At 37.0% G+C, this 26,953-nt stretch overlaps 1 protein-coding gene and 1 pseudogene across 1 annotated transcript in view; one reads left to right on the plus strand and one right to left on the minus strand.

Annotated features, from left to right (window-relative positions):
* M1ap (meiosis 1 associated protein) overlaps positions 1–26,230 on the minus strand; it is a 117,758-nt gene extending 91,528 nt beyond the window's left edge. The window contains exon 1 of the mRNA XM_003468909.4: positions 25,943–26,230. Coding sequence (XP_003468957.1) covers positions 25,943–26,182 — 240 coding nt within the window. The 5' untranslated portion in view covers positions 26,183–26,230. The remainder of the gene's footprint in view (positions 1–25,942) is intronic.
* On the plus strand, positions 17,618–18,073 carry LOC100733219 (large ribosomal subunit protein uL23-like; annotated as a pseudogene).
* Positions 26,231–26,953: the final 723 nt, after the last annotated feature.

The following is a 26,953-nucleotide window of genomic DNA, read 5'->3' on the forward strand; positions in this document are numbered from 1 at the left end:
AGATAAAAGTCGAGATCTGGGGTGCCCTCACTGGCCTCTCTGCGTGTCTGGAGGACTCTGGATTTCTGCGCCCAGACTGCTGGAGTTCCCTCAGGCTTCCCGGTGCAGTGAAGGAGAGAGGTGGGTTTAAGGCTTCCACATCAGCCTCCCCATTCCCGGCTTCATTTGGAGACCTGCTGAGCTCCCGATAGGTGGGCTGGCCCACACTACCAGCCTAGCCCAGCCTGTTTAGCTGCCGCGCCTGGCCACAGGTCTGCAGAGGAGGAGCTGGGCAGATCTGGGGTGCCCTCACTGGCCTCTCTGCGTGTCTGGAGGACTCTGGATATCTCTGCAACCAGGGAGGGTCCACAGGTTCCTGAAGCACTGCGGCCTGTGGTGAGTACCCTAACCCGGCTGCGATTGAAGAACTGTGGAGCTTCCAAGGGGCAGGTGGGTGCACAGTGTCCCTGAGGCCCAGCTTGACTGGAACTGCGGAGTTCTGAGCAGGCAGAGGAGGGCCACTGGTTCTGTAGGCCTAATGGCTTGGAGTAGCGCGGCGCCAGAGTCCCAGTAGCTCCAAACATAGAAGGGGATTTTCAACAGATCCTGAGGAAGCTTTCAAGTAACACTTGAAACACAGAAATATAGGAAAATGACAAAACGAAAGACCAAATTACAACCTCAAACCTCCAGCCCATCTCAAGAAACCCTAGGAGCGATGTATATAGAAGAAAATATATCCCATCCACCTCATATATCGGACACAATAGCCACTGAAATTGACAAGCAACTCCAGGAAGCTTTAAAGAAATTCAAACTTGAAATAATCTCCCAGATAAAAGAAGAAATGATAAAAGAAATGAAAGAGATTCTAAATATATCTAAAGAAAACACAGATAAAAAATTGGAGGAACTAAACAAAAAGATAGAATCCCTAGACGAGCAATATAAGAAACAAACAGAATACATAATGCAGATGCACAGAGATATACAGGAAATAAAAAACTCCACTGAAAGTTGTAAAAACCGCCTTAATGAAAGTGAAGATAGAATTTCAGACCTTGAAGACAGGATTGCAGCTAGTGAACAGGAAAGGAAAGATCTTTTGAAAATAACAAGGAACCAGGAAACAACAATTCAACAACTGCAAGACGATGCAAAGAAGAATAACATAAGAATGATAGGGATTAATGAAAGAGAGGGAGACAACATGAAGGATGTCAGGAGGATATTTAGAGAAGTAATAGCTGAAAATTTCCCAAGCATGAGATCAGAAACTGACATCAGGATCAGTGAAGCATATAGAACTCCAAACAGTCATAACCAAAATAAAACTACACCCAGACATATAATAGTCACCATCCCAGAAATCCAACACAAGAATAGATTATTAAAAGCTGTCAGAGAGAAAAGACAAATCACTTATAAAGGAAAACCTATCAGAATCACAGCAGACTTCTCAGCACAAACGATAAAGTCAAGAAGAGCATGGAGTGAAGTATTCCAGATCCTAAAGCAAAATGATTTCCAACCAAGACTGATATATCCTGCAAAACTATCATTCAAAATAGATGGTGCAATACGATACTTCCATGACAAAGAACAGCTGAAGAACTTCATGAACACCAAACCAACCCTGCAAAAAATATTGAAAGACAGTTTAGATACACAAAGGAAAAAACCACTAAGCAAAGCAAATAATTAAACAGAACCAAAAGATAAAGATGCAACAGCAGAGAGATAACATTCCTACAATTAACCAGCATTTAACAGTAATAACCATTAATGTAAATGGTCTCAATGCACCAATCAAAAGAAACAGACTAGCAGAATGGATCAAGAAACAAAATCCAACCATATGCTGTTTACAGGAAACCCATCTAACCCAGAAAGATACTCACAGACTGAAAGTCAAAGGATGGAAAACAATTCTTCATGCAGCAGGAATCCAAAAAAAGGCAGGAGTAGCCATTCTGTTTGCAGACAACGTGAACTTTAAACCAACAATGACCATAAAGGACAAAGAAGGTCACTACATACTCGTAAGGGGAAAACTCCAAGAGGAAGAGATAACTATCTTAAATATATACGCACCAAACTCCAGAGCACCCAGTTATATAAAACAATTATTAACAGAAATGAAAACTCAAATTATCAGTAACACAATTGTAACAGGAGACCTTAATACACCACTGACACCAAGGGACAGATCAACCAGACAGAAAATGAGCAAAGAAATAACAGAACTGAATCACACCTGTGAACAAATGGGTTTGATAGACATATACAGAATGTTCCACCCAACAACATCAGAATACACATTCTTCTCAGCAGTACATGGATCATTTTCTAAAATAGACCATATATTAGCTCACAGAACATATTTAAGCAAATGCAAAAGAGTTGAAATCATTCCTTGCATATTATCGGATCATAGCGCTCTGAAATTAGAAATTAATGACAAAGGATACTGCAAAAATTCCGCAAACACATGGAAACTAAATAACACACTCTTGAGTAATCAGTGGGTCACAGAAGAAATTAAAGAAGAAATTAAACAATACCTAAAAGAAAATGAAAATGCAGATACAACTTACCGGAATCTGTGGGATGCAATGAAAGCCGTTCTGAGAGGAAAATTTATTGCACTGAGTTCCCACATCAGGAAAACAGAATGAATACAAGTAAATAACTTGATGCTACACCTCAAACAGCTAGAAAAAGAAGAGCAAGTCAAGCCCAAAGCCAAAAGAAGAGAGGAAATTATAAGAATCAGAGCAGAAATCAATGCAATAGAGACTAAGAAAACAATCCAAAGAATCAACGAATCAAAGAGTTGGTTCTTTGAAAGAATAAATAAAATCGATAAGCCCCTAGCCAACCTTATTAAAAAAAGGAAAGAAAAAGCTCAAATTCATGCAATAAGAAATGAAAAAGGAGAAATCACTACAGACCCAATAGAAATACAGAAGATCATCAACACCTATTTCGAAAACCTCTACTCTCAAAAGTTTGATAACACAGAAGAAATAGACAGATTCTTAGAAGCATATGAAGTACCAAAGCTAGATCAAGAGGATATAAAACTGTTGAATAACCCAATCTCTGCTAATGAAATTGAGAATGTAATTGGGTCCTTGCCCACCAAGAAGAGCCCAGGCCCAGATGGATTCACTGCAGAATTCTACAAGAAATATAAAGAAGACCTAATGCCGACACTCCTCAAACTATTCAATGAAATTGAAAGGGAAGCAATCCTTCCTAAGTCATTCCTGGAAGCAAATATTACTCTAGTACCAAAACCTGAGAAAGACCCAACTATAAAAGAGAACTATAGACCGATCTCCCTAATGAACACAGATGCAAAAATCCTCAATAAAATATTGGCAAATAGGATCCAGCAAATCATCAAGAAGATTATACACCATGACCAGGTGGGATTCATCCCAGGAATGCAAGGATGGTTCAACATATGCAAATCAATAAATGTAATCCACCATATCAATAAAGCCAAAAATAAGAATCACATGATCATCTCTATAGATGCAGAAAAAGCCTTCGATAAGGTCCAACACTTATTCATGATAAGAACTTTACAGAAAATTGGAATAAATGGTCTTTACCTCAATATAATAAAGGCCATTTATGACAAACCAACAGCCAGCATCATACTAAATGGCCAAAAATTGAAAGCCTTTACTTTAAAATTGGGTACAAGACAAGGATGTCCTTTATCACCACTCCTATTTAATATAGTACTGGAAGTACTAGCCAGAGCAATTAGGCAAGAAAGAGAAATAAAAGGGGTAAAGATAGGAAAAGAAGAAGTTAAATTATCATTGTTTGCAGATGACATGATACTCTACATAGAAGACCCCCTAAACTCCATTGAAATACTCTTAGATACAATAAATAAATTCAGTAATGTGGCTGGATACAAAATCAATACTCAGAAATCAATAGCATTCCTATACACGAACAACAAAATTACAGAGAGGGAAATAAGAGAAACTGGACTATTCACATTAGCAAGCAAAAAAATGAAATATTTAGGAATTACTCTTACGAAAGAAGTGAAAGACTTATACAGTGAAAATTATAATACACTGAAAAAGGAAATTGAAGATGATCTCAGAAAATGGAAAGACATCCCTTGCTCATGGATAGGAAGAACAAACATTGTGAAAATGGCCATTCTCCCAAAACTGTTATACAGATTCAATGCAATCCCAATAGAAATACCATCAACATACCTTATAGATCTAGAGAAATCACTCCTAAATTTCATCTGGAACCAGAAGAGACCTAAAATCGCAAAGGCAATTCTAAGCAGCAAAGACAAAGCAGGAGGCATCACAATCCCTGACTTGAAGTTATACTACAAAGCAACAGTAGTAAAATCAACATGGTATTGGAATCAAAACAGAGCTGAAGATCAGTGGAATAGATTAGAAGATACAACCACAACTACGAACACACTCAACCACCTTATTTTTGATAAAGGAGCCAAGCAGGTTCACTGGAAGAACGACAGTCTCTTTAATAAATGGTGCTGGAAAAACTGGCTCTCCATTTGCCGAAAACTAAAGCTAGACCCATGTCTATCACCATGTACTAAATTAAAATGTAAATGGGTCAAAGATCTGAATATTAAAACAGAAACACTAAATCTATTGGAAGACAAAATAGGTAGAAACCTTGGAGACATAGGAGTAGGTAAAGAATTCATGAACAGGACTCAAACCGCACGGGAAATACTTCCCAGAATCAATAACTGGGACCACTTCTTATTAAAAAGTTTCTGTATGTCAAAAGAAATCTCCAGCATAGTGAAAAGAAAACCCACAAACTGGGAAAAGATTTTAGTGAACTCTCTCTCAGACAAGGGCCTCTTGTCTAAAACATATAAAGAATTAAAGAAACTCAGACCTCCGAAATTCAAAGATCCAATCCAAAAATGGGCATCTGAGATGAATATGCAATTCTCAGATGAAGAAATGCAAATGGCAAATAAATACATGAAAAAATGCTCATCATCATTGGTCATTAGAGAAATGCAAATTAAAACCACACTGAGATACCATCTCACTCCTGAAAGAATGGCCAGGATCAAGAAAACCGACAACAAATGCTGGAGAGGCTGTGGGGAAAAAGGAACTCTCCTTCACTGCTGGTGGGAGTGTAGACTGGTACAGCCTTTGTGGAGATCTGTCTGGAGATTTCTCAAAAAGTTGGGACTGGAAATCCCATTTATTCCAGCTATTCCACTTCTAGGCATATTCCAGAAGAACTGAAAGCATCATACCACAGTGATATATGTGCACCTATGTTTATAGCAGCACAATTTGTAATCGCCAGATCTTGGAAACAACCCAAGTGCCCATCAACTGAGGAATGGATAAAAAAGTTGTGGTATTTCTATACAATGGAGTATTATTCAGCTATAAAGAAGGATCACATTGAGATATTTATCAATAAATGGGCACAGCTTGAGACCATACTCATAAGTGAAATAAATCAATCTCGCATGTGTGAATACTGAATAGTTTCCCTAATGTAAGTAATGATTCAAATATATAAAAATATGTGGTAATCATGATTCCCCATTAGGTGGCCTTGAAGCCTTATAAAGTTTTCACTCATTAATTAGAAAGGCTTTATTCTGGGCTTCTTGATATGAAAATATTTGAAGCTAGAGTATATGAAGTTTTACCCAAATATTTCAAGGAAAAAGACACTATGGTAACTACTATTAAGTCAGGTTATAAGGTGGTGAAGTACTAGGTTATTGAAACAGTCATGCTGTGACCTCTATTGTTATATTATTATGTCCTGTTTTATCTCAATCTCCCCCTTATTGTTTCAAAAAAAATTATTTAGTCATTTCTTATGTTTGTCTTAATTAAAGAAAAAATTCAAAAAAATTAGGATATATAAATAGTAACTCTTTTCGATTTCCTATTAACTTGTTTTGAAGTCCTGTAGTACTCCCACGATCTTGTTTTGACTGATTAGACTCTGTTCCATTCTATATGATAGTATCAAGTTTGAAGACATAGGCAACTACTTTGAAGACAATAAGATTCACTAAGATACCCATTCTGGTTTGACTATTGTCTTCTTTGGAAGTCCTGTAATGTTTACAACGCCTAAGTTTTATTGGTCTTGTTCTCTACTGTTTTGTCCAACTTTATAATATCTAATAAGATAGACAATTCTTTTTAAGGAAACAAGGGACAACGTTGATAACCATTGTTGATAAACTTGTACTCTGTTCTACACCATGTACTACGTCTATCCTTGGTATTGACTGACAGCTTTTTTTTGCCATATTTGACTGTATTCTTCCCCCCCCCCCAAAGAAAGTAATAAGCACTAAGGAGTAATAAAATCCAAGATGTGTAAATTTTGTTGTAAAAAAGAGAGGAAAAAAAAAAAAAGAAAAGGAGCTCTAACGGATATAACAGCAAGTGTGTTTGGGGGTGTTAAATAGCTGACTTTATCAATGTTTTTGGAACATTGAACACAGCTGTTTGCAGTCTCCCTGTTTGAATGTCCACCTTGTGTTCTTTGATACTGTGATTTGAGGAACTATTTTCAAGAAAATAGTGTGTAATCTACTAGCAGGTAATTTCTTACTGTTATGGTTTTTTGTTTTGTTTTGTTTTGTTTTGTTTTGTTTTGTAATTCTGTATTGCGTGTACCCTTACGCCGCTTTGGTTTGTTTTGTGTTTTTCTCTTTTTCCTCTTAAATAAAAAAAAAAAAAGTAGATAAAAGTCAACGAGAATGGGCGTTATAATGAATCTCATTATCTTCTCAGCTGATGCCTAAACTTTCGAACCTGATACTATCCAGCAAAACAGAGTATAGGAACCTCAGTCAAAAACAAGATGGTGAGAGTAATACAGGGCTTCAAATCGAGATAATAGAAAGTCAAAGTGGGTTACTATATTATATCCTGCTATATTTTTCCCTGTAATTAAATGGATAAAAATAAAAAAGTAAATAATGGAGTGGAGATTGAGAAAAAAAGAGGGCATAACAGCGAAACAGGGCAGATCAAAACATAACCATTTAAGCAGAATAGTGTTTCACCACCAGCTAATCCTGACCCAAAAATGGTTACCATATTGACTCCCTCCCTGAAGTCCTTGAGTACAACTTCATATACTGTAGCATTAAGTATATCAAAACAATGTAAATCCATTTAAGAGAATGACAGCATTATAGAGTATTTAGAATCGACTAACAGAAAATGAACAATGGTCTCTGTATAATCTCCTTGTCTTTAAAAGGTTTTTTCTTATACTATCGTACATAACAAAATCCAATAAGCTACAACCTGTTTAGACCATTGGAGACAGAAGAACAAAAGCTAGATGAGACTTCAAAACAAGATGGTACTAAATCAGCATTACCTATTAAGATGTCATTTTCTCCAAAAAAAGCTATCAACAGCTATTTCAAAAACCACTACTCTCATAGGTTTGATAACACAGAAGAGATTGACAGATTCCTAGAAACCTATGAAATACCAGAGCTAGGTCAATAAGATGTAAAACTGCTGAATAACCCAATCTCTATTAATGAAACTGAAAATGCAATTAAGTCCTTACCTACAAAGAAGAGCCCAGGCCCAGATGGATTCAACTGCAGAATTCTACAAGAAATACAAAGAAGACTTAATGCGACACTCCTCAAACTCTTCAAAGAAATCAAAAGGGAAGCAATCCTTCCTAAGTCATTCCTAGAAGCAAGTATTACTCTAGTACCAAAACCTGAGAAAGACCCAACTAAAAAAAGAGAACTACTGGCCAATTGCCCTAATGAACATAGATGCAAAAATCCTCAATAAAATATTGGCAAATAGGATGCAGCAAATTATCAAGAAGATTATACACCATGACCAAATGGGATTCCTTCCAGGCATGCAGAGAAAGTTCAACATACGTAAATCAATAAATGTAATCCACTATATCAATAAAGCCAAAAAAAAGAATCACATGATCATTTCTATAGATGCAAAAAAAACTTTTGATAAGGGCCAACATTCATTCATGATAAGAACCTTACAGAAAGTTAGAATAGATGGTCTTTACTTCAATATGATAAAGGTCATCTATGACAAACCAACAACCAGTATCATACTAAATGGCCAAAAACTGAAGGCCTTTACCTTAAAATCAGGCACAAGACAAGGACGTCCCTTATCACCCCTCCTATTTAATATAGTACCGGAAATACTAGCCAGAGCAATTAGACAAGAGAGAGAAATGAAAGGAGTAAAGATAGGAAAAGAGGAAGTTAAATGATCATTATTTATGCAGATGACATGATACTCTACATAGAAGACCCTAAAACTCCACTGAAAGACTCCTAGATATAATAAATAAATTCAGCAATGTAGTTGCATACAAAGTCAATACTCAAAAATCAATAACATTCCTATACACTAACAACAAAATCACAGAGAAAGAAATAAGAGAAGTCACACTCTACACTAGCAACCAAAAAATGAAATATTTAGGAATTATTCTCATGAAAGAAGTGAAAGATCTATATAGGGAAAACTATAATACATTGAAAAAAGAAATTGCAGAGGATCTCAGAAAATGGAAAGACATCCCTTGCTCATGGATAGGAAGAATAAATATTGTGAAAATGGCCATTTTCCAAAAACTGTTATACAGATTCAATGCAATCCCAATAAAAATACCATCAACACACCTCACAGATCTAGAGAAATCATTCCTAAAATTCATCTGGAACCAGAAGAGACCTAGAATAGCAAAGATAGTTCTAAGCAGCAAAGGCAAGGCAGGAGACAACACAATCCCTGACCTGAAGTTACACTACACAGCAACTGTAGTAAAATCAACATGGTACTGGAATAAAAACAGAGCCGAAGATCAATGGAATAGATTAGAAGATACAACCACAACTATAAACACACTCAACCATCTTATCTTTGATAAAAGGGCCAAACATGTTCACTGGAAGAATGACAGTCTCTTTAATAAGTGGTGCTGGAAAAACTGGCTCTCTATATGCTGAAAACTAAAACTAGACCCACGCCTATCACCACATACTAAATTAAAATATAAATGGATCAAAGATCTGAATATTAAAAGAGAAACACTAAATCTATTGGAAGACAAATTGGGTAAAAACCTTGAAGACATAGGGGTAGGTGGAGAATTCATGAACAGGAATCAAACCACACAGGAAATACTTCCCAGAATCAGTAACTGGGACCATGTCTTATTAAAAAGTTTCTGCATGTCAAAAGAAATCTCCAGCTTAGTGAATAGAAAACCCACAAATTGGGAAAAAAAAACTTAGTGAACTGTCCCTTAGAAAAGGGACTTCTGTCTAAAACATATAAAGAATTAAAAAAATCAGACCCCCAAAATTCAAAGATCCAATCCAAAAATGGGCATCTGAGATGAATACACAATTCTCTGAAGAAGAAATACAAAAGGCAAATAAATACATGAAAAAATGTTTATCATCATTACTCATTAGAGAAATGCAAATTAAAGCCACACTGAGATTCCATCTAACTCCTGAAAGAATGGCCAGGATCAAGAAAACTACTTACAACAAATGCTAGAGAGGTTGTGGGAATAAGGAACTCTCCTGCACTGTTGGTGGGAGTGTATACTGGTGCAACCATTGTGGAGGTCAGTGTGGAGATTTCTCAAAAAGCTAGGATTGGGAGTCTCATTTGTTCCAGCTATTCCACTTCTAGGCATATTCCCAGAAGAACTGAAAACATCATACCACAGTGATGTATGTACACCTATGTTTATAGCAGCATAATTTTTAATAGCCAGATCTCGGAAACAACCTAAGTGTCCATCAACTGAGGAATGGATAAAAAAGATGTGATACTTTTATACAATGGAGTACTCCTCAACTATAAAGAATGATCACATTGAGATATTTATAAATAAATTGATGCAGCTTGAGACCATACTCATAAGCGAAATAAATCAAACTCACATGTATAAATACTGAATAGTTTCCCTAGTGTAAGAAATGGTAAGAATACATAAGAGTATGTGGTAATCATGATTCCCCATTATATTGCTTTGAAGCCTTATAATGTTTTCATTCATTAGTTGGAATGGTTTTATTCCGGGTTGTTTGATTTTATTGTCTGTGACGGTATGAACAAGTATTTTGAAGAAAACAAGACATTATAATAACTGGTGATGATTTAATATCATCTTGTATTGAAGTCCCAAGCTTCTCCATTGGTTTTATCATGTTGTATCTTATTGGATTTTATATGTGATAGTATAAACAAAATTTTTTATAGACAAGGAGATAATATAGTAACCACTGTTCTTTTTCTGTTAGTTGGTTCTGAATTCCCTATAATAATTTCATTTTCTTGAATGGTTTTACACTGTATTATTATGTTTGATACTATAGTATATAAAGATATACTCAAATATTTCAAGGAAAGAGACACTATGGTAGCTACTGTTATGTCGAGTTGTCTTGTGGTGAAACACTATGTTGCTCAAATTGTTCTGTTCTGACCTGTGTTGCTATGTCCTCTTTTATCTTAATCTTTTAAAAAAAAACCAGTAAAAGAGTAAAAGGAAATTAATAGAATTAGATAAAGGTAACCAAAAAAACATTAGGAAGAAAACTGAAAAATTTAAAAGGTAAAAAGAAAGAAAACAAACAAACAAACAAAAAAAACCCCCTAAAGCCCCAAAAACCAAAGAAGAAAAAAAAAATACACCCAGAGGAAAACATTTGTCCATATTTTGAATGAGTAGTTTATTTTAGAATCTATCAAGTTAGTTATTTATATCTAGCTTTGCAGCTGATGGGTTTGTGAGGTGTCCCCCATGCTCCAGAGGCCCCTCTCTCTGTATCCCTCAGATTGTCAACTATCTAAGCTGAGGCATGTCTTCGCTCATGTTGGTAGGCAGAGAAAGCAATCAGACCTCTGATCTATGCTGGATGTAGGCCGTAGAGCAAGGGTTCAAGCAGATCACTATGTTTAATGCCAGTACTTTCAGTTCTAGCCACCTCTGGGGCTTGGCTTCCTACCACAGAAGGTAGGACTGATATGCATCCTAACTTGAGCTTACATTTCTCAGGGAATCTATGGATAGCCACTCTGTGCATTACTGTTTACTGTGGCTGTTTCTCAGCTGGTTACCATGGGAGGATAATGCTGTGAATCCCAATTTTGTAATTTTTCTGTGGCTCGGTGTTAAATAATGAAACCCTCTGGTGTTAGTCTCTTTTTGTCTTATTGCTGAGACAAAATACCTGATGCTCAGTGTTAAGGGAGGAAAGGTTTATTTAGCTTGCAGTTTGTAGCAGTTTCAGTCCATGATTGGTGGGCTCTAAGGCAGGTGGTACAAGGCAGAGGGGCAACAGTTCATGGCAGTGGAAGACAAGATTCTTCCTGTCCTTATATTGTGTGCTACCGCTTTAGGGCAGGTTTAGCATTCACACCCTTAGTTCTAGCGAGAACTATGCCAACCAATCGGTGGACTCATTTACTAATCATACATCCTTAATCCCAGCATCACACCTCTGAAAAAATTCAGCCATCTCTGAAAAGCCCTATGACTGCATGAGCCTTTGGGGAGACATCAAGATACAAACCATAACATTCTCCCTGAAATGGCACCTGATTAAGCACTCTTTGGCAATACTGTGGGTGCTGCACTGGATTCCTTCTTCAGGCATATCTATAATGTAGAAGATGTCACTTTTGGAGTAAAACTTGGCAGTTTTTCCAGTTTACAGTACCAGTGAGCTTCCTTGGGCCTAGCACTGTCAGCCCAGACCCTGGCGGCTTCCTTTATGTCTGATGAGATATATGTCTCCCTCCCTAGGAGCTGGAGTAAGCTTCTAGACTACTTTACTCCTTTTACTGAATTATGGTTTATTTCTCCACCTTCTAGGTAGTTTTAGTTTTTCCGTTGGTTACCTCCCAATTCCCAGAGATCTTCTTTTCTTCTGTTCACCAAGTTGGCACTTTCCAGGTGTCTGGATTCCAGGTCCTGGAGAGGCTGTATTTTGCTGCTGATTACTACTCTGTCATCTTGGTCTCCTTAACATTCTTTTTGATATTTTCAGAGGCTCACAACTAAGTGTACCTTGTGTTTCAGAGGAGACTCAGAACTTTTCAGCTCTGCTGAAACTGCTAAGGCTTTAGTGACTCTTAGAGATGGACAAAATGTATACTGCATAAAGAGATGTGCATGAGACTTTTGGGGACCTTGGGCAGAATGTTATAGTTTATATCAGGAATGTCCTCCAAAAGATTCAGGTGCTCAGAAAAGGGGAAAGTTATAGGGGGTATTTTTAGAAGAGAATTTTACCATGAATATGCTATAGCTGATTTCCTGTTAAGAAGTAAGGACTGGTTAGGGGAGGCAGGATGCAGGGAGTATGACTTGGAAAAATATATCTCCCTCCCTGGATTCTCCCTTGTCTCTCTACTGCCTGGATGCCATCGTATGACTGATTAGCTTTTGCTCTGCTATGTCCCTCTGCCATGCCATTCTGCCTTGGGGCCAGCTGACCATGTACTGGAACCATGAGTCCAAGTAAACCTCTCCTCCTTTTAATCGTGTCAAGTATTGTGCCTTGGCAATCAGAAACAAAGATAGAGGGATAGACCGAGTAATAGGAAAATGTGGCTGGTGCTCTTAAGAGGCAGTTCTGCAGCTACCTGAAATCTACAATCTGGGTGTGAGGTGTAGGTAAAGGAGATGATATCACCAGTCCAATTCCATCTTTTCTCATTCTCCTCATCTCACATTTCCAGTTGGGAGTATGTTGTTTTTTTTTTTTTTTTGCTTTTGTATTTTATTTTTTTTAAGGTAGGGTCTTATTATATAGTTCAGGCTGGCCTTCAACTCATTACATATCCTAGACTGGCCTCAAACTCAAGACAATCTTCCTATCTTAGCTTCTTGAGTGATAGGGTTACAGGTATGCACCACCATGCCCAGCTGCATGTGGGGTTTCTATTATGGAAGATTCAAATGTACCCTAGGGAGTTTCTGAGTAAAACTGTAAGTTCTTAGGATCACTTCTCTGTTCATTCTCCTTCCATGTATTCACAGAGTTTGAAATTCAAAAGGGCATATTAAAATCACCTTTCCACTCTTATTCCTCAACTACACAAAATCTTCCTGAAGATAAGCAGAAAATAATTAGCTTCCTGGAGATAATCAACTTTTTGGGAATTTTTCCAGAAGAAGAAAATATAAATTAGCCAGATGTGGTGGCACAAGCCTCAAGAGCACTCAAGAACAGCCTTAACTCAAGGTTAGCCTGAACTACAAAGTAAGACAATTATATATATATATATATATATATATATATATATATATATATAACTTAATTCTATCATTTTTTTCTAGACATTTTTCTGTGTCTTGCTTTTTCTGATTACCGATTCTGATTTCTAATTAGGCAATTGCTTCACAATATTATATGAGGGACTAGGAATTTAGCTTGGTGGCATAAGCACCTTCCAGGCAAGTGTGAGGTCATGAATTAGATCCCTGGTACAATATACAATATATATATATATATATATATATATATATATATATATATAACCTAATTCATATATATATGAATTAGGTTATTCCTCATTGTTGCATAATATTCTTCAATGGATGAATTACAATTTTATCTAGCCAACCTCCAATAAACAGATACTCAGTTTATTTCCAAATTTTTGTTACTACAAACAATGCTGAAATAATCTTCCCATTAAATAAGTTTTGCACAAGTACAAATATTTCAGTTGGGCAAATTCCTAGAAGTGAATTAACAAATTCAAAGATATCGCAAAGATATATAATAGTAATATCATCTCTTCTTTTCTCATTTTATATTTTTTTCTCTTATGTAATGATATCAATAAAAATCTCTAGAATACTGTTAAATGATAGTAAGACTTCTTTGTCTTGCCTGAGATTGTATATTAAGTGCAATATTGACACTTGAATTGATATGGAAATATATTGTGGTAAGGGAATAACTAGTTATCTGTTCCTATTTTTAAATGTTTTTATAAAACAAGACTGAATGCTGAATTTTATCAAATACTCTTTCAGTAGTTATAAAAATAAACATGACCATAGATTTTTCTCCTTAGATATGGTAACATACTAAATTAAATTAAGATTTAAATCCTGGGTATGTTATTCTTTTAGTATGATACAGAATGATATTACTAATATTTTACTTTGAATTAATAAGTGAGATTCATAAGTAAAATTAATGTGCAGCTTTTTTTAGGAGTGTAGGCAATATTTATTGAATTTTAGTATCAATATTGTGTTAGTTCACAAAATAATTTGGAAGTATTTTTCTTTGTGTGCTATGGAATAGTTTAAAGGTTTTATTATCTCCTCCCCCCAGTGGCACTGGGGATTGAACCCAATAACTTCACACTGAGCTACAACATTACCTCTTTTTTTATTTTTTTGAGACAGCGACTCACTAAGTTGCCTAGGCTGGGTTTGAATTTGTGACCCTCCTGCCTTAGCCTCCTGGAGTTCTGGGATTACAAGCGTGCGCTACCACACCTAACTCTGACCCCCACCCCACTGGGGTTTGAAGATAATGCTTTAACATTGAGCTACATTCCTTGTCTTCCTTATTTTGGGACTTGCATTTTCAATCTTGTCTCAGGTTTCTAGGTAGTGGGATTGTAGGCATGTTTTTTTTCTTTATGGTGCTAGGGATCAAACTCATGGCTTCATAAATGCTAGGTAAGCACTGTCATTGAGCTGCATCTCTAGCCCCATAGTAATCATCTATTCTTCAAAATTTGCTATTATTTCTCTGTAAAACTAGGCCTAGTGCTTTATTTTGGGGGAAATTATATCTGGAAAATTTCCTACTTCCTTTTGTGTAAAATAGCCAGTTTAGATTCTTTTTAAAATATGGTCTTGTTTTATAGTTTTCATTGGCCTTAAACTAATTCTGTAGCCCAGGCTGGTCTTGAACTTGTGACAATTCCCCTGCTTCAGACTTCTGAGTGCTAGGATTATGTGTGTGCACTACACCCAGCCAGTTTAGATATTCTATCTCTTCTGAAGTCACTTTTAGCAATTATATTTTCATGGGGAAGTAATCATGTATTTCACCCACTGAGGTTACTTTCTTCTGACTTGTATATATGTGCCTTGTCCTCCATCATTTTTCTTAAAACTAGTACAGCTATTAGTTTATCTATTCCTGACTCAAGAGCAAACTCTTGAATTTATTGATTTATTCTGCCATTTCTATTTTTATGTTCATTAATTTTTGTTTTTATCTTTACTGTTCCATTCATGAAGCTTTCTTTGAACTTTTTTTGAATATTTTTCTTGTTTTTCATTTCATTTATATCACCTGTCTTTTTAAATAACTTAAATTACTTCAACTAATACAGTTTAATGGCATGAATTTTTCTCTTAATATTTTTGTAGTGTTTCCATTACTATTTGTTTTCTAGAGATTCTGCAGTTTAACTTGGATCTTGGATTTCCTCTTGGACCTAAAAGTTATTTAACCAGAACTTGGGAGAATGAGGCAGAAAGATTGTTGTCAGTTCAAGATCAGCCTGGGCTATCAACTGAGCTCAAGGCCAGCATGAACTACATAGTGAGACCCACTCTTTAAAAGACAAAATAAAATAAAATAAAAGTTATTTAAGAGTTAAAAAATTGTTCTAGTACTAGAGTTTTTATAGTTGGTTTGATTTTGGTGGGCTGGGAATTGAACCCAGGGTCCCAAGCATGCACTGTGACAGTGAGCTATATCCTAGCCCTGTTGTCTGATTTTTGTCATTTATTTCTACTTTTTTTGCAGTGTGTTCAAAGAATGTTGGATGAACTACTTATGTTTGTGGATATCATTGAAGTGTCGAGGCTTATTTGTGTTTTAATATATGATTGGCTTTTATGACAATCTATGAGCACTTTAGGAATATGACTTCACAGATGATCCTTGATTTAGAATGATTTGACTTTTGAACTTTACAATGGTATAAAAGTGATATGCATTCAATAGACAGTGTACTTCAAATTTTGAATTTTGATATTTTCCTGGGCTAGTGAAATACAGTAGGATACTCTTATGATGCTCTTGGTTAGCCATGTGATATAATGGTACATAACTAATACACTACAGTTTACTGTTACTAAGCCATGATTTGCAGTTGGTTAAAAGTATTAGAATGAATTTTTTACTTAAAAAATATTTTTGAGACAGGCTCTCACTGTGTAGTTCAGACTGGCTTTAAGCTTAGTATGTAGCCCAGGATGATTCTCCTGCCTCAGTCTCCAGAGTGCTGGTATAACAGGCATGTGCCACTATGCCTGGCCACTTATATTTTTGATTTACAACTAATTTAAGAGGATATAACCCCATATTAAATCAAGCATTTATATATATGTTAATATTTGTCTTAAAATGTCACCATAGTTTGGTGTGTAGGTATCAAAACTGATCTATTTTTAATAGATTTCCCTTCCAAAAAACCCCTTGTGCACAGCCTTTTTTTTCTTGTCTTTTTGAGACAGGGTTTCACTATACAGTTTAGGCTGGCCTTGAACTCATAGCCCAGGCTGGTCTCAAACCTGCAGTGATCCTCCTCCCTCAGTCTCCTAAGTTCTGGAATTACAGGTATTCACCACCAGGCCCAGTCCATAGGCCTTCTTGATCACTACATACTCTATTCTATTCTGTCTTATGCCCTAGCACTGAAGTGCTATTCTCAGTTTCATTTAATGCTTTTTGCCCTAATTCAGCCTTGTCTGAGATTGATCATGATCATTTTTTGGTTTGTGTTTGCCTAGTATATTTTTGCCTACTCTTTTATTCAACCTTTCTGAATCACTGTTGTAGCTGTTTTAAATATATCAGACATTTGCTGTAATAAAATCTGTTTTAAAAAAGTGTTTTAGTTGTGGGTTTAGCATAATTCCATTTATTAAATGCCAGATAATTTGTTTTTAGGTCTATGTTTTATTGTATACTTTCTGTTTTTACAGCTTTTAGAAAATCCCATTCCATTTGTTTTTTAGGTACTGGGGTAAAATTCAGACCTTTTCACTGAGCTACATCCAGCTCCTTTATTTATTTTATTCTGAGACAGGGTGTGGCTAAATGACTAAGTTTTCCCAGATGGACTCAAACTTTAAATCCTCCTGCATCAACTTCCCAGAGTTCTAAGATTACAGGTGTATACCACCTATCAGCACTCACCCTGACACACACTTGTATGTGTTTTGCTTGTTATGATTAGAGAGGCTTGTATTTTGGTGTATTTACCTTTATAACTATGTTTACATAATACCTTGTTATTCTTTAGCAATATTCAGTTCACCAAAATGAAGATGATCAGAATCTTTCTTATTCTTATTCTTATTATTCCTCTCTTTCTGCAGCACTCACTTGAGTTATTGAGTTGTTGTATCTATCTTGAGGAATTTACTTTTATAAAGCTTAGTACATCTCTACTAGTTTCACTTTGCAGTGATTTCACTTGAATATCAGCTGTTAAAGGAAATAAGTGTTTTAAATTAGAGCATTCTGGGTGCTAACAGTTCATTGTATATAATATATAATTTACTTTTTACTAAGATGGCGCTGAAGGTGAAGAAGGAAGCTCTTGCCCCTTTCAAAACTGAAGCCAAAGAAAAAGCCAAGAAGGCTGTGCTGCAAGGCATCCACAGCTACAAAAGAAGATCCACAGTTCACCTACCTTCTGCAGTGCCTAGGCACCGCGGCTCCAGACCTAGCCCAAATACCCTGTAAGAGCGCCCCAGGAGAAACAAGCTTGACCACTATGCCATCATCAAGTTCCCCCTGGCTACGGAGTCAGCAATGGAAAAGATAGAGGGCAACAACACACTTGTGTTCACTGTGGATGTCAAGGCCAACAAGCACCAGATCATACAAGCTGTGAAGAAGCTCCATGACAGCGACGTGGCCAAGGTCAATATCCTAATCAGGACTGATGGGAAGAAAAAAGCATGTGTTCAGCTGGCTTCTGATTATGATTCTTCGGATGTTGCCAACAAAACTGGAATCATCTGAACTGAGTCCAGCTGGCTAATTCTAAATATACATTTTTTTTCTCCAAAAAAATTTATATAATTTAAGTAACTTTTTATTAACATGAAAAGTTAAAAGGATTGGGAAGATCTCCACAGTAAGGATATTAGTTTAGAATCCTGCTTTGAGCTTCCGGGAGAACATGGCAGACAGATAGCAGCAGCTACGGAGGCTCTCTGAAAGACCCAGCTTAGAATTCAGGAATGGTGCGGAGTAAGGAATCATAAGCAAGTGGAGATATGCCCTGCTGACCCAAGAACGAACTGGGCTGAGAGAAACCAACTGGGAATGCAATCCTGGTGCTATAACAGGAACAGAAAAGCCTCAGTGTGAAAGCTGGAGCCCATGCCATTGAAAGCTGCGATTTGGGTTTCCCGCTGCTGCTGCTGCGTCTACATCCGCTCAGCAGGGAGAGAGACGAGCAAAAGCTCTGAGAACGGGAATCGGTGAACGGAGTTGAAAGTAGGACGGGCGGGGAGCTGTGCATTGACCTGCAGTGAGTGAGAGAAACTGGGACTCTTCCACGGTCTAGGAGACTCCAACAGAGGACATTCTGGGACCCAGCAGACTTGTGGGAACAGGGCGCTGCAGTGACTTCAGTCACGTATCCCCCTCTCAAGCGGGACTGGTGAGCAGTGCCTAGCCTATATGACACTGCTGGCTGAGACGCAGTAGGCTAGCACAACCCAGATCCCAGCACCTGAAGGTGACCTGGAGGGGTGGGCCCCGCATAGGCTGCCTGGTCTGCAACTTCCTGGTGTGCTGCAGTGGGCGGGAACACCTAGCCAGCACAATTCAATCAGACTGTGGCCGACAGGGAAGGAAGCTGGGCCTCCTATATATGCTTGCATATATAAGGAACAAAGAATATGGGAAGAGGCAGCAACAAGAAAGGCTCCTCGGCCCCCAATCCTGAGAAAGAGGCAATAGCAGACACAGCATCAATAGATATAAAACGCTGTCTCCAGAGCCTCATAGACAAGTTCAGGAATGAAGTTATTAATGACTGAAGCTAGACATAAACAGAATAGTTAGAGAAATGCTAAGCACCACCCAAGAAAAAACAGATGGTGGAATGGAAGAACAGAAAAAGAGGGGAGAATTGTTTGATGGAGAAAATAGAGAAAGCAAAGAATACATGAAGCAGGTTCAAAGAGATTACCAGGAAACTAAAAACTCTATCGAAAACTGGCATAACAGCTTGAAAGAAACTAAGGACAGATTATCTGAACTGGAGGGCAGATTTGTAATATGGGAGCATGAAATGAAAAACTTAAAAATAACAAAGAAACAAACAGCAATAATACAAAGACTAGAAGATGATAAGAGGATCTATAACTTAAGAATTAAGAACATAAAAGAAGAAGAAGTAGGGACACAAACAAATGAACTACAAAAGCTACTCACAGAAATAATCCAGGAGAATTTTCCTAATTTAGCAAAAGGTAAAGATACTCAGTTGTATGAAGCATACAGGATCCCAGCCACCTACAATCCAAACAGAGCAACACCCAGGCATGTAATAATTAAAATTCCAGAAATCCAATACAAGAACAGAATATTAAAAGCCATCAGAGACAAGAAACAGATTACTTACAAGGGAACACCCATCAGAATTACAGCAGATTTCTCGGCACAAACCATCAAATCACGAAGAGCATGGGGGGAAATAATTCAAGCTTTGAAAGATAATAATCTCCAGCCAAGATTGATATATCCTGCACAACTATCCCTGGAAATTGATGGAAAAACAAGGTGCTTCCAGGATAAAGAGGAACTAGGAGAATATGCAACCACCAATTCAACTCTACAGAGAATACTACAGGATATTCTAAAAAAGAAAAATACGAAGAATCCAGAAATAGTGGCAGAGAGGCCACAATGAATAGAGCAGAAAACAAAATGAAGAAGACAAACTGACAACTAAAGACAGAAAAAGAGCTCAACAGAAATGAGGCAGAGAAGATTGGATGATAGGAACAGCTATTTTGGAGAAAATGACATCTTAATAGGTAATACTGATTTAGTATCATCTTGTTTTGAAGTCTCATCAAGCTTTTGTTCTTCTGTCTCCATTGGTCTAAACAGGTTGTATCTTATTGGATTTTATTACGTATGATATTATAAGCAAAAAATTTTATAGACAAAGAGATTATACAGAAACCATTGTTCATTTTCTGTTAGTTGATTGTAAATACCCTGTAATACTGTCATTCTCTTAAATGGTTTTACATTGTTTTGATATATTTGATGCTACAGTATACAAAATTATACTCAAAGATTTCAAGGAAAGAGACAATATGGTAACTACTTTTATGTCGGGATTATCTTGTGGTGAAACACTATTTTGTTTAAATGGTTATGTTTTGATCTGCGCTGTTTTGCTGTTATGCCCTCTTTTATCTCAATTTCCATTTTATTATTTACTTTTTATTTTTATCCTTTTAATTAAGGGAAAAATAAATAAAAAAATAGCAGGATATATTATAGTAACCCACTTTGACTTTCCATTATCTTGATTTAAAGCCCTGTATAGCTCTCACCATCTTGTTTTGACTGATGTCCCTCTATTCTGTTTTGCTTGATAGTACCAGGTTTGAAAGTTTAGGCAACAGCTGTGAAGATAGTGGGATTCATTATGATGCCCATTCTGGTTGACTATTATCAACTTTTGAAGACCTATAATGTCTCCAATGTTTTGGTTTTGCCGGTTTCCTTCTTTACTGTTTTGTTCAATTTTATTATAACTGATGATATAGGCAATTCTATTAGAGATAGCGGGAGGCATTATGGTAACCATTGTTGATCACCTTGTATTATGCTTTTACATTATCTATTATGTCCACCCTTTTGATTTGACTGACTCTGTTCTGTTATGTCTCATTTGGTTTTACTCTCTTCCAAAAAAGTAATATGAACTGCGGGAGCAACAAAACCCAAAATGTGTAATTGTCATTGTAGAAAAGAGAGGAAAAGAAAGTGCTCTAAATGATATAACTGCATGTATATTTAAGTGTATAAAATAGATAATGATATTACTGAGTTTTGTTGGATCATTGAACAGAACTGTTTGCAGTCTCACTGTTGGAATGTCCACTTTATAAGCTTTAACTTTGTAACTTGAACAACTATTTCTAAGATGACAATATGTAATCCAAAAAAAAAAATCCTGCTTTGAGGGGGAATGGACCATTTTGATTTGAATTATTTATATTAAGGGTACAATGGATATAAAAAGAGATTCTAATATTTTAATTATGATTCCTTATAAAATATTCAGAATTATTTCATCATACTCAAAAATTAAACATGAGAACTATTCATCCTCGATAAATTTCCCATATTATCGTTCTACATTTTTATTTTGAGCTGCCTCTACAGATAGAAAATAGCAGATTTTTAAATAGGTCAGTCACAAAGAATTTAAAGTCATGTTTTTCCTTAAAGATTGGATTGTGTCATTATATATAAAGTAGAGCATTGTTCCTGGAATTTTCTTGAACTAGTAAATAGGATTGGACTCACCGTTCTGCAGAAAGATATTTTGGTTTGTAGTTTTTCCTGAATGGTCAGTGAAAAGTCTAAATTCTGGTTAAAAATCTGGGTTTTGTTTTTGTATTTTGTTTTGGTATTGGGGATTAAACTTACGATCTTGGGCTTGCCAGGCAGGTGCTATCCCACTGAGCTATATCCCCAGCTTGAATTCTGGTTAAAAACCTTTTCTTGATTTTTCAGACCTGACCACACAAATACAAAGGCTTTATGTGCCAGGTCCTGGGGAGCAGGGGGAGAGAAGCTGCCCTCCCTGCATTGTACTGCGGTCTGTAAAAAAGGGTCCCATTCAAGGAGTTAGGCCTCCTCAGCTGATCCTGTTCTTGGAATACTTGTATTCCTATCTCTGGCACACTCATTCCTACATCTCTTTTATCTGAGGCCAAGTGTTAGGTCTTCCACAGGGAATTTTGCCTTATGGGGGAACAAAAGAGAAATGCTGAAGATTCTTTTTCCTACTCTGACTCAGTATTCAGTACTTTTCCACTCCTAGCCTCTTCCCCAATCCCAGGCTATAAAACTGCCAGAGACTTTTATAGAGGGTTCCCTCATTAGTAAGATGATCCTCACATCTGTGCTGATCCATTTGACCCTCAGCCAGTACCCTGCTCACGAGAGAAAAGTGGAACAGGGAAAATAGGTACTTTTTCCACTTTAGACTCTTGCTTATAGTATTGTATAGGGACTAAAGGCTTGATCATTTTATTTTTGGATTACTGATTTACTGTTACACCTGAAAGCTCAGCTGAATTTCTAGACTAGCAAGTCATGGTTTCTAGTATAAAATGTCTGCCTTTATTCAACAAGGGCCAAAAGTACCGGGGAGTGTCAGGAGGACAAAACACAGCCACTTGAGGAAGAAAAAAAATCTTTTTATCCTTGTTTGGGATACAAACTCATCTTCTAATAACTCCCTATCTTGTATATCTTTCACTTGCCCTCCCATATGATTCTCTATTTTTCTGTAATTTGATTTGTACCCAGGAAGCTGATGTATAGTGACTGATGGATTGAGCTCCTTTATACTTCTGCTTCCAGCTGGGTGTGGCCAATGAAGGCACAAGTAGATCTAGATTTGGGAGAGTGAGGTCAGGGTATTTTCCCCCTGTTCCCACCCCATCATATCATCACTGGATGTCTGTATTTCTCTACTGAAGATGACAAAGATTCTTTGCTTGGCCAAATTTTAATTAGGCTGCCCAATCTCTTTCTAGGCCCATCTGAGCAATTCCTAGTATAGCATGGTATTAGCAAAAACCCTGCTAAGTCAGCAGGTTAAGAACCCTAGCCTTCAACATCTCATCACTTTCATTATTTGATTAAATATTACTACCCTCTCAGGTAATATCTAACTATCCTTGCCAATCTTAAGCAAGAATTCTGTTAGGTTGGTGTAGGCAAAATCTCCTTTACTTCTGATGCTTCTTCTTAGTAATTTTCCACCTGCTGACTTTAGCCCTGCTTCTTGGCTGAAATTTCCCACTTGCCAATTCTGAGCTCAAACTCTTTTACCCATGGCAAAATTCCACTGCCAAAGCACCTGCAACTACTGCAATGGTTCTGAAAAAGGCTTCTACCATGCTTTCACAAGAACAGTAAATTTTTCTTTAACAAAGGCCACAGATCCTCCAGGTAGGTCTCTTCAGATAGCTCTCTCTTTCAACCCTCTTCAAGGGTTTTCTGCACCATCTTTTGTTCACTTTTCCTAAAGTGAACTTTTCCCTGCCTTCACCTCTGTAAATATTCCCTTTCTAGATCTCTAAAAACTACTTAATTTGAGTATGTCATCTGTTTCTTGCTGGTAACTTGACTGACATCTATTTAAAAAATGAAAATAAGAACAAAATAATTTTAAGATTTATAGGCTAAAAGATAATACTGTAGATTTAAAAATTATTTGAATGTATATATGAATAAATAACATGTAGTCAATGATGGACTGCATATACTTGGGTGGTATTATAAGCTAATGGATTTGAAAGATTGTTATTGACTGGAGAAATTGTAGGCACTGTAATATCATAGGGCAATGTATTATTCATGTTTGTGGTATTGCTGTGCTGTCAGTCACATCAGTCTCTAAAGTATAGCACATACTATTACGTACTTGATAATAATATACTATGATGTCACTCATGTATGTATTTATTACAGGGATTTTTAAACTTTTTTTTTTGAGACACAGTCTCACTTTGTAGTTTAAGTTGGCCTTAGGTTCACTATGTACTCAGGCAGGCCTTGAGGTCATGCTGATCCTTCTGCCTCAGCTTCCCAAGTACTGGGATTACAAGTGTGTGCCATCACACCCAGCTGGTATGTTCTATTTTCATAAGGATGTAACTCAGGAAGCATAAAGCAATGTAAATTATTTTCATAGTATCAATGGAAATGACATTTTTCTACTTTCAAAGAGGGAAACTAAGGTGTTAATTTAAAAATAAGCAGGGCTGGTGATACAGCTCAGCAGCATAGCACCTACCTGACAAGCATAACATCCTGAGTTTGATTCCTGGTACTAAAAAACAAAACAAAACAAAACAAAACAGTAGATCCTAATGAGACCTGACACTAGTAATTCATCAACAGAGTCATGAAATTTGTTCCATTGGGAATCTTAAAGAACAGGATTTATGTCAATTTAATAGGATATATTATCAGTTTGGTTGCCTCAAAGAAGGAGGCACCTTTAGAAGTTCTCATCTCTGTGATTTTGAACTTTGAACTTTATATAAGGAAGAGAATAGATAGCTGTCTTGCTTATGAGGGAGCTTTGGCTCAGTTCTAGCCCAACAATGCTTTCTAAAACCAAAAGGGAGTTAGTTTTACCTGATAAAAATTCAAAGTTCATCGGTGAACTGTAGAGAAAATTTCATTACTTTTTTTTTGTACTGGGACTTGAACTCATGCTTTTATATTTGCCAGGGAAGTGCTATGCTGCAGAGCTGTATTCCTGGCTCTCATTATCTTTTTTTTACCTGGTTAGGGTTTTCTGAGCAAAGAAAACTGGTGCCTGATGTAGAGGACATGTCTTAGAAGTTAAAATGTGACTCAAGGGCTGGGGATTTACCTCAGTAGCATAAGCACCTGCCTTGCAAGCGTGCAGTTGTGAGTTTGATCCCTGATACCAAGAATAAAAAAAAAATGTGATTCAATGGTCAGAGGCCTAGGAAGAGATTTACAGATTTACTTAATGCTTATATGACAAAGGAGGTAAAGGGAGTCAGCTGTTTACATTCCAAAGAAGTATAAATGCCTAGGTTTCTCTCCTTTTAGGAGTAGAGGGAATGGCCTATTTTAATCACAGTTAATTATTTTGGGACTTTTGCAGTGCAAGTCTCTCTCTCTCTCTCTCTCTCTCTCTCTCTCTATATATATATATATATATATATATATATATATATATATATATATACAGATATATATGCAGAATGACATCTGACTTTCACAGGAGACCTGGGGCTATTAGATATGAAAAAGCAGGGTAGTTATTGCTATGACTGTGATCTTTGCTCCAGAAACCTCATAATTTTTTTCAGGATAAAATGAATAAATATAAGCTGGGCATGGTAGTGTTGGGAAACATTATAATTTAAGAATTCATTTAAAACTTACAGGCATTTCATGATACAAATTAGATTTCTGCTCCTGACTTCAACTGTCTATAGCCCAGTTGCATACCTCTGATAAACACTGAATCAAAGTAATTGCTTATACTTTAAGGTACCCTGGGCTAGTCAAGGACACCATTAACTATGCTCACTCTGTAGGGCCCCATCCCCTTGCTCCCAGAATGTTTCTACATTATGATAAACAATTCCTTTGTTTCAACAAATCTGTTCAAGGCTAGCCTGCCTATCAATATGTAACTCAATGCATGTAACCAATTATGTAACATTATCACTTGCTTTCTATCTCCCACTTATAAATTCTATATAAACTAAACTCTGTAAACTCACTGCTGTTGCCTTTGAGGAACTATCCCGCAATAATCTGCTGGCATGAAGATTTAATAGTCCACTGCGTGAAGATTAAACTAAAGATTAAACACTACCTTCTTATCTCCTTGGTGCAAACAGTCTTCCTTTTGGTTTGACTCAGAATTTTCCTGCAACAGTGGCACATGCCTGTAATGCCAGCACTCAGGAGGCTGAGGCAGGAGGATTGCAAGTTTGAAACCAGCCTGGGCTACAAAATGAGCTCAAAGCCAGCCTCAACTGCACAGCAAGACTCTGTCTCAAAAAGACAAAAAACAAAATAAAATAAAACAAACCCCAAATGAATAAATACAAATGTACATACCACAAATGGGAGGATGCATTCATGTTGATTTTGTACCATGTATAAACTGAACAGAGACATGCGATTGGGGCCCATCAAGCTGCAGGCTAGTGAGAAAAAGTTCTGCAGAGCATCACAAAGGTTAGAGCAGATGTCAGCCCAGGATGGTACAGCAATGTGCACGATGAGAAGTCGCGGAGGTTGTTGATTGATCTCTGTGGCAGAGGGGCGCCCTTTGCCAATAGTCTGCCCATGATGCATGACAGTCAAATCAGAGCTGGAATTACAGCCACAACCTGGATAGTCTCTATACCTACAGGAAAGAAACCACTAGTTTTCATTAAATTGAATATGTGCTCTGAAACAAAGAACACAAATTGAGGGGTGGCTCAGAAAAGTCAGACTGGGTACCAAATCAAGCCTTTCTAGGCTATCCCATGTTAATAGCACTCAAAGGATTTAGATGTTTGAATATAAACCTGAGAATACTTAAGAAATGCTTTTGGGGAACCACCCGAACAACTCTCCTTGAAAGAAGAGCAGTTATTCCATTTTGAATAAACTTGGCCCTATCTCCATGTACAGAGTTGGCTAGGCCATTTCTTTGTCCCTTCAACTGGCTTTAAGCAATGCGAATTGGGCAGACTTTAGAGCTGATGTGTAACCTCTGAAGCAAGGTGACAGTCACTGTTGCCCCAGCCAGTGATTCCCAGAAAAATATGGTTGAGCTAGACAGGATGGAAAGCCATGCTCCACGCTCTCAGCTGGGACAGAGTTTGGAGAGGTTATAATTTCCCAGGGCAGTAAGAGCTGAAGTACCGACCCCAAAATATTAGATAGTACCTTAGTTGCATTATGCAGATTACTCTCTCTATTTCTTGCCCTCTGCACAGGCAAAGGTAATCTCAGGCTTCCCACCTAGCCCAGCTCAAGGCTTTCACTTAATTCCCGCCACTCTCAGTCACTCATCCTTGAGCCACTCCCCTCATGGAGAATTCATAAAACCCAGGTTAGGCTGTGACCTTTGTTTTG

The sequence above is a fragment of the Cavia porcellus genome, unplaced genomic scaffold (genome assembly GCF_034190915.1).
Source record: "Cavia porcellus strain 051 isolate PalLab524CR breed Dunkin Hartley unplaced genomic scaffold, mCavPor4.1 scaffold_18, whole genome shotgun sequence".
Taxonomy (NCBI): domain Eukaryota; kingdom Metazoa; phylum Chordata; class Mammalia; order Rodentia; family Caviidae; genus Cavia; species Cavia porcellus.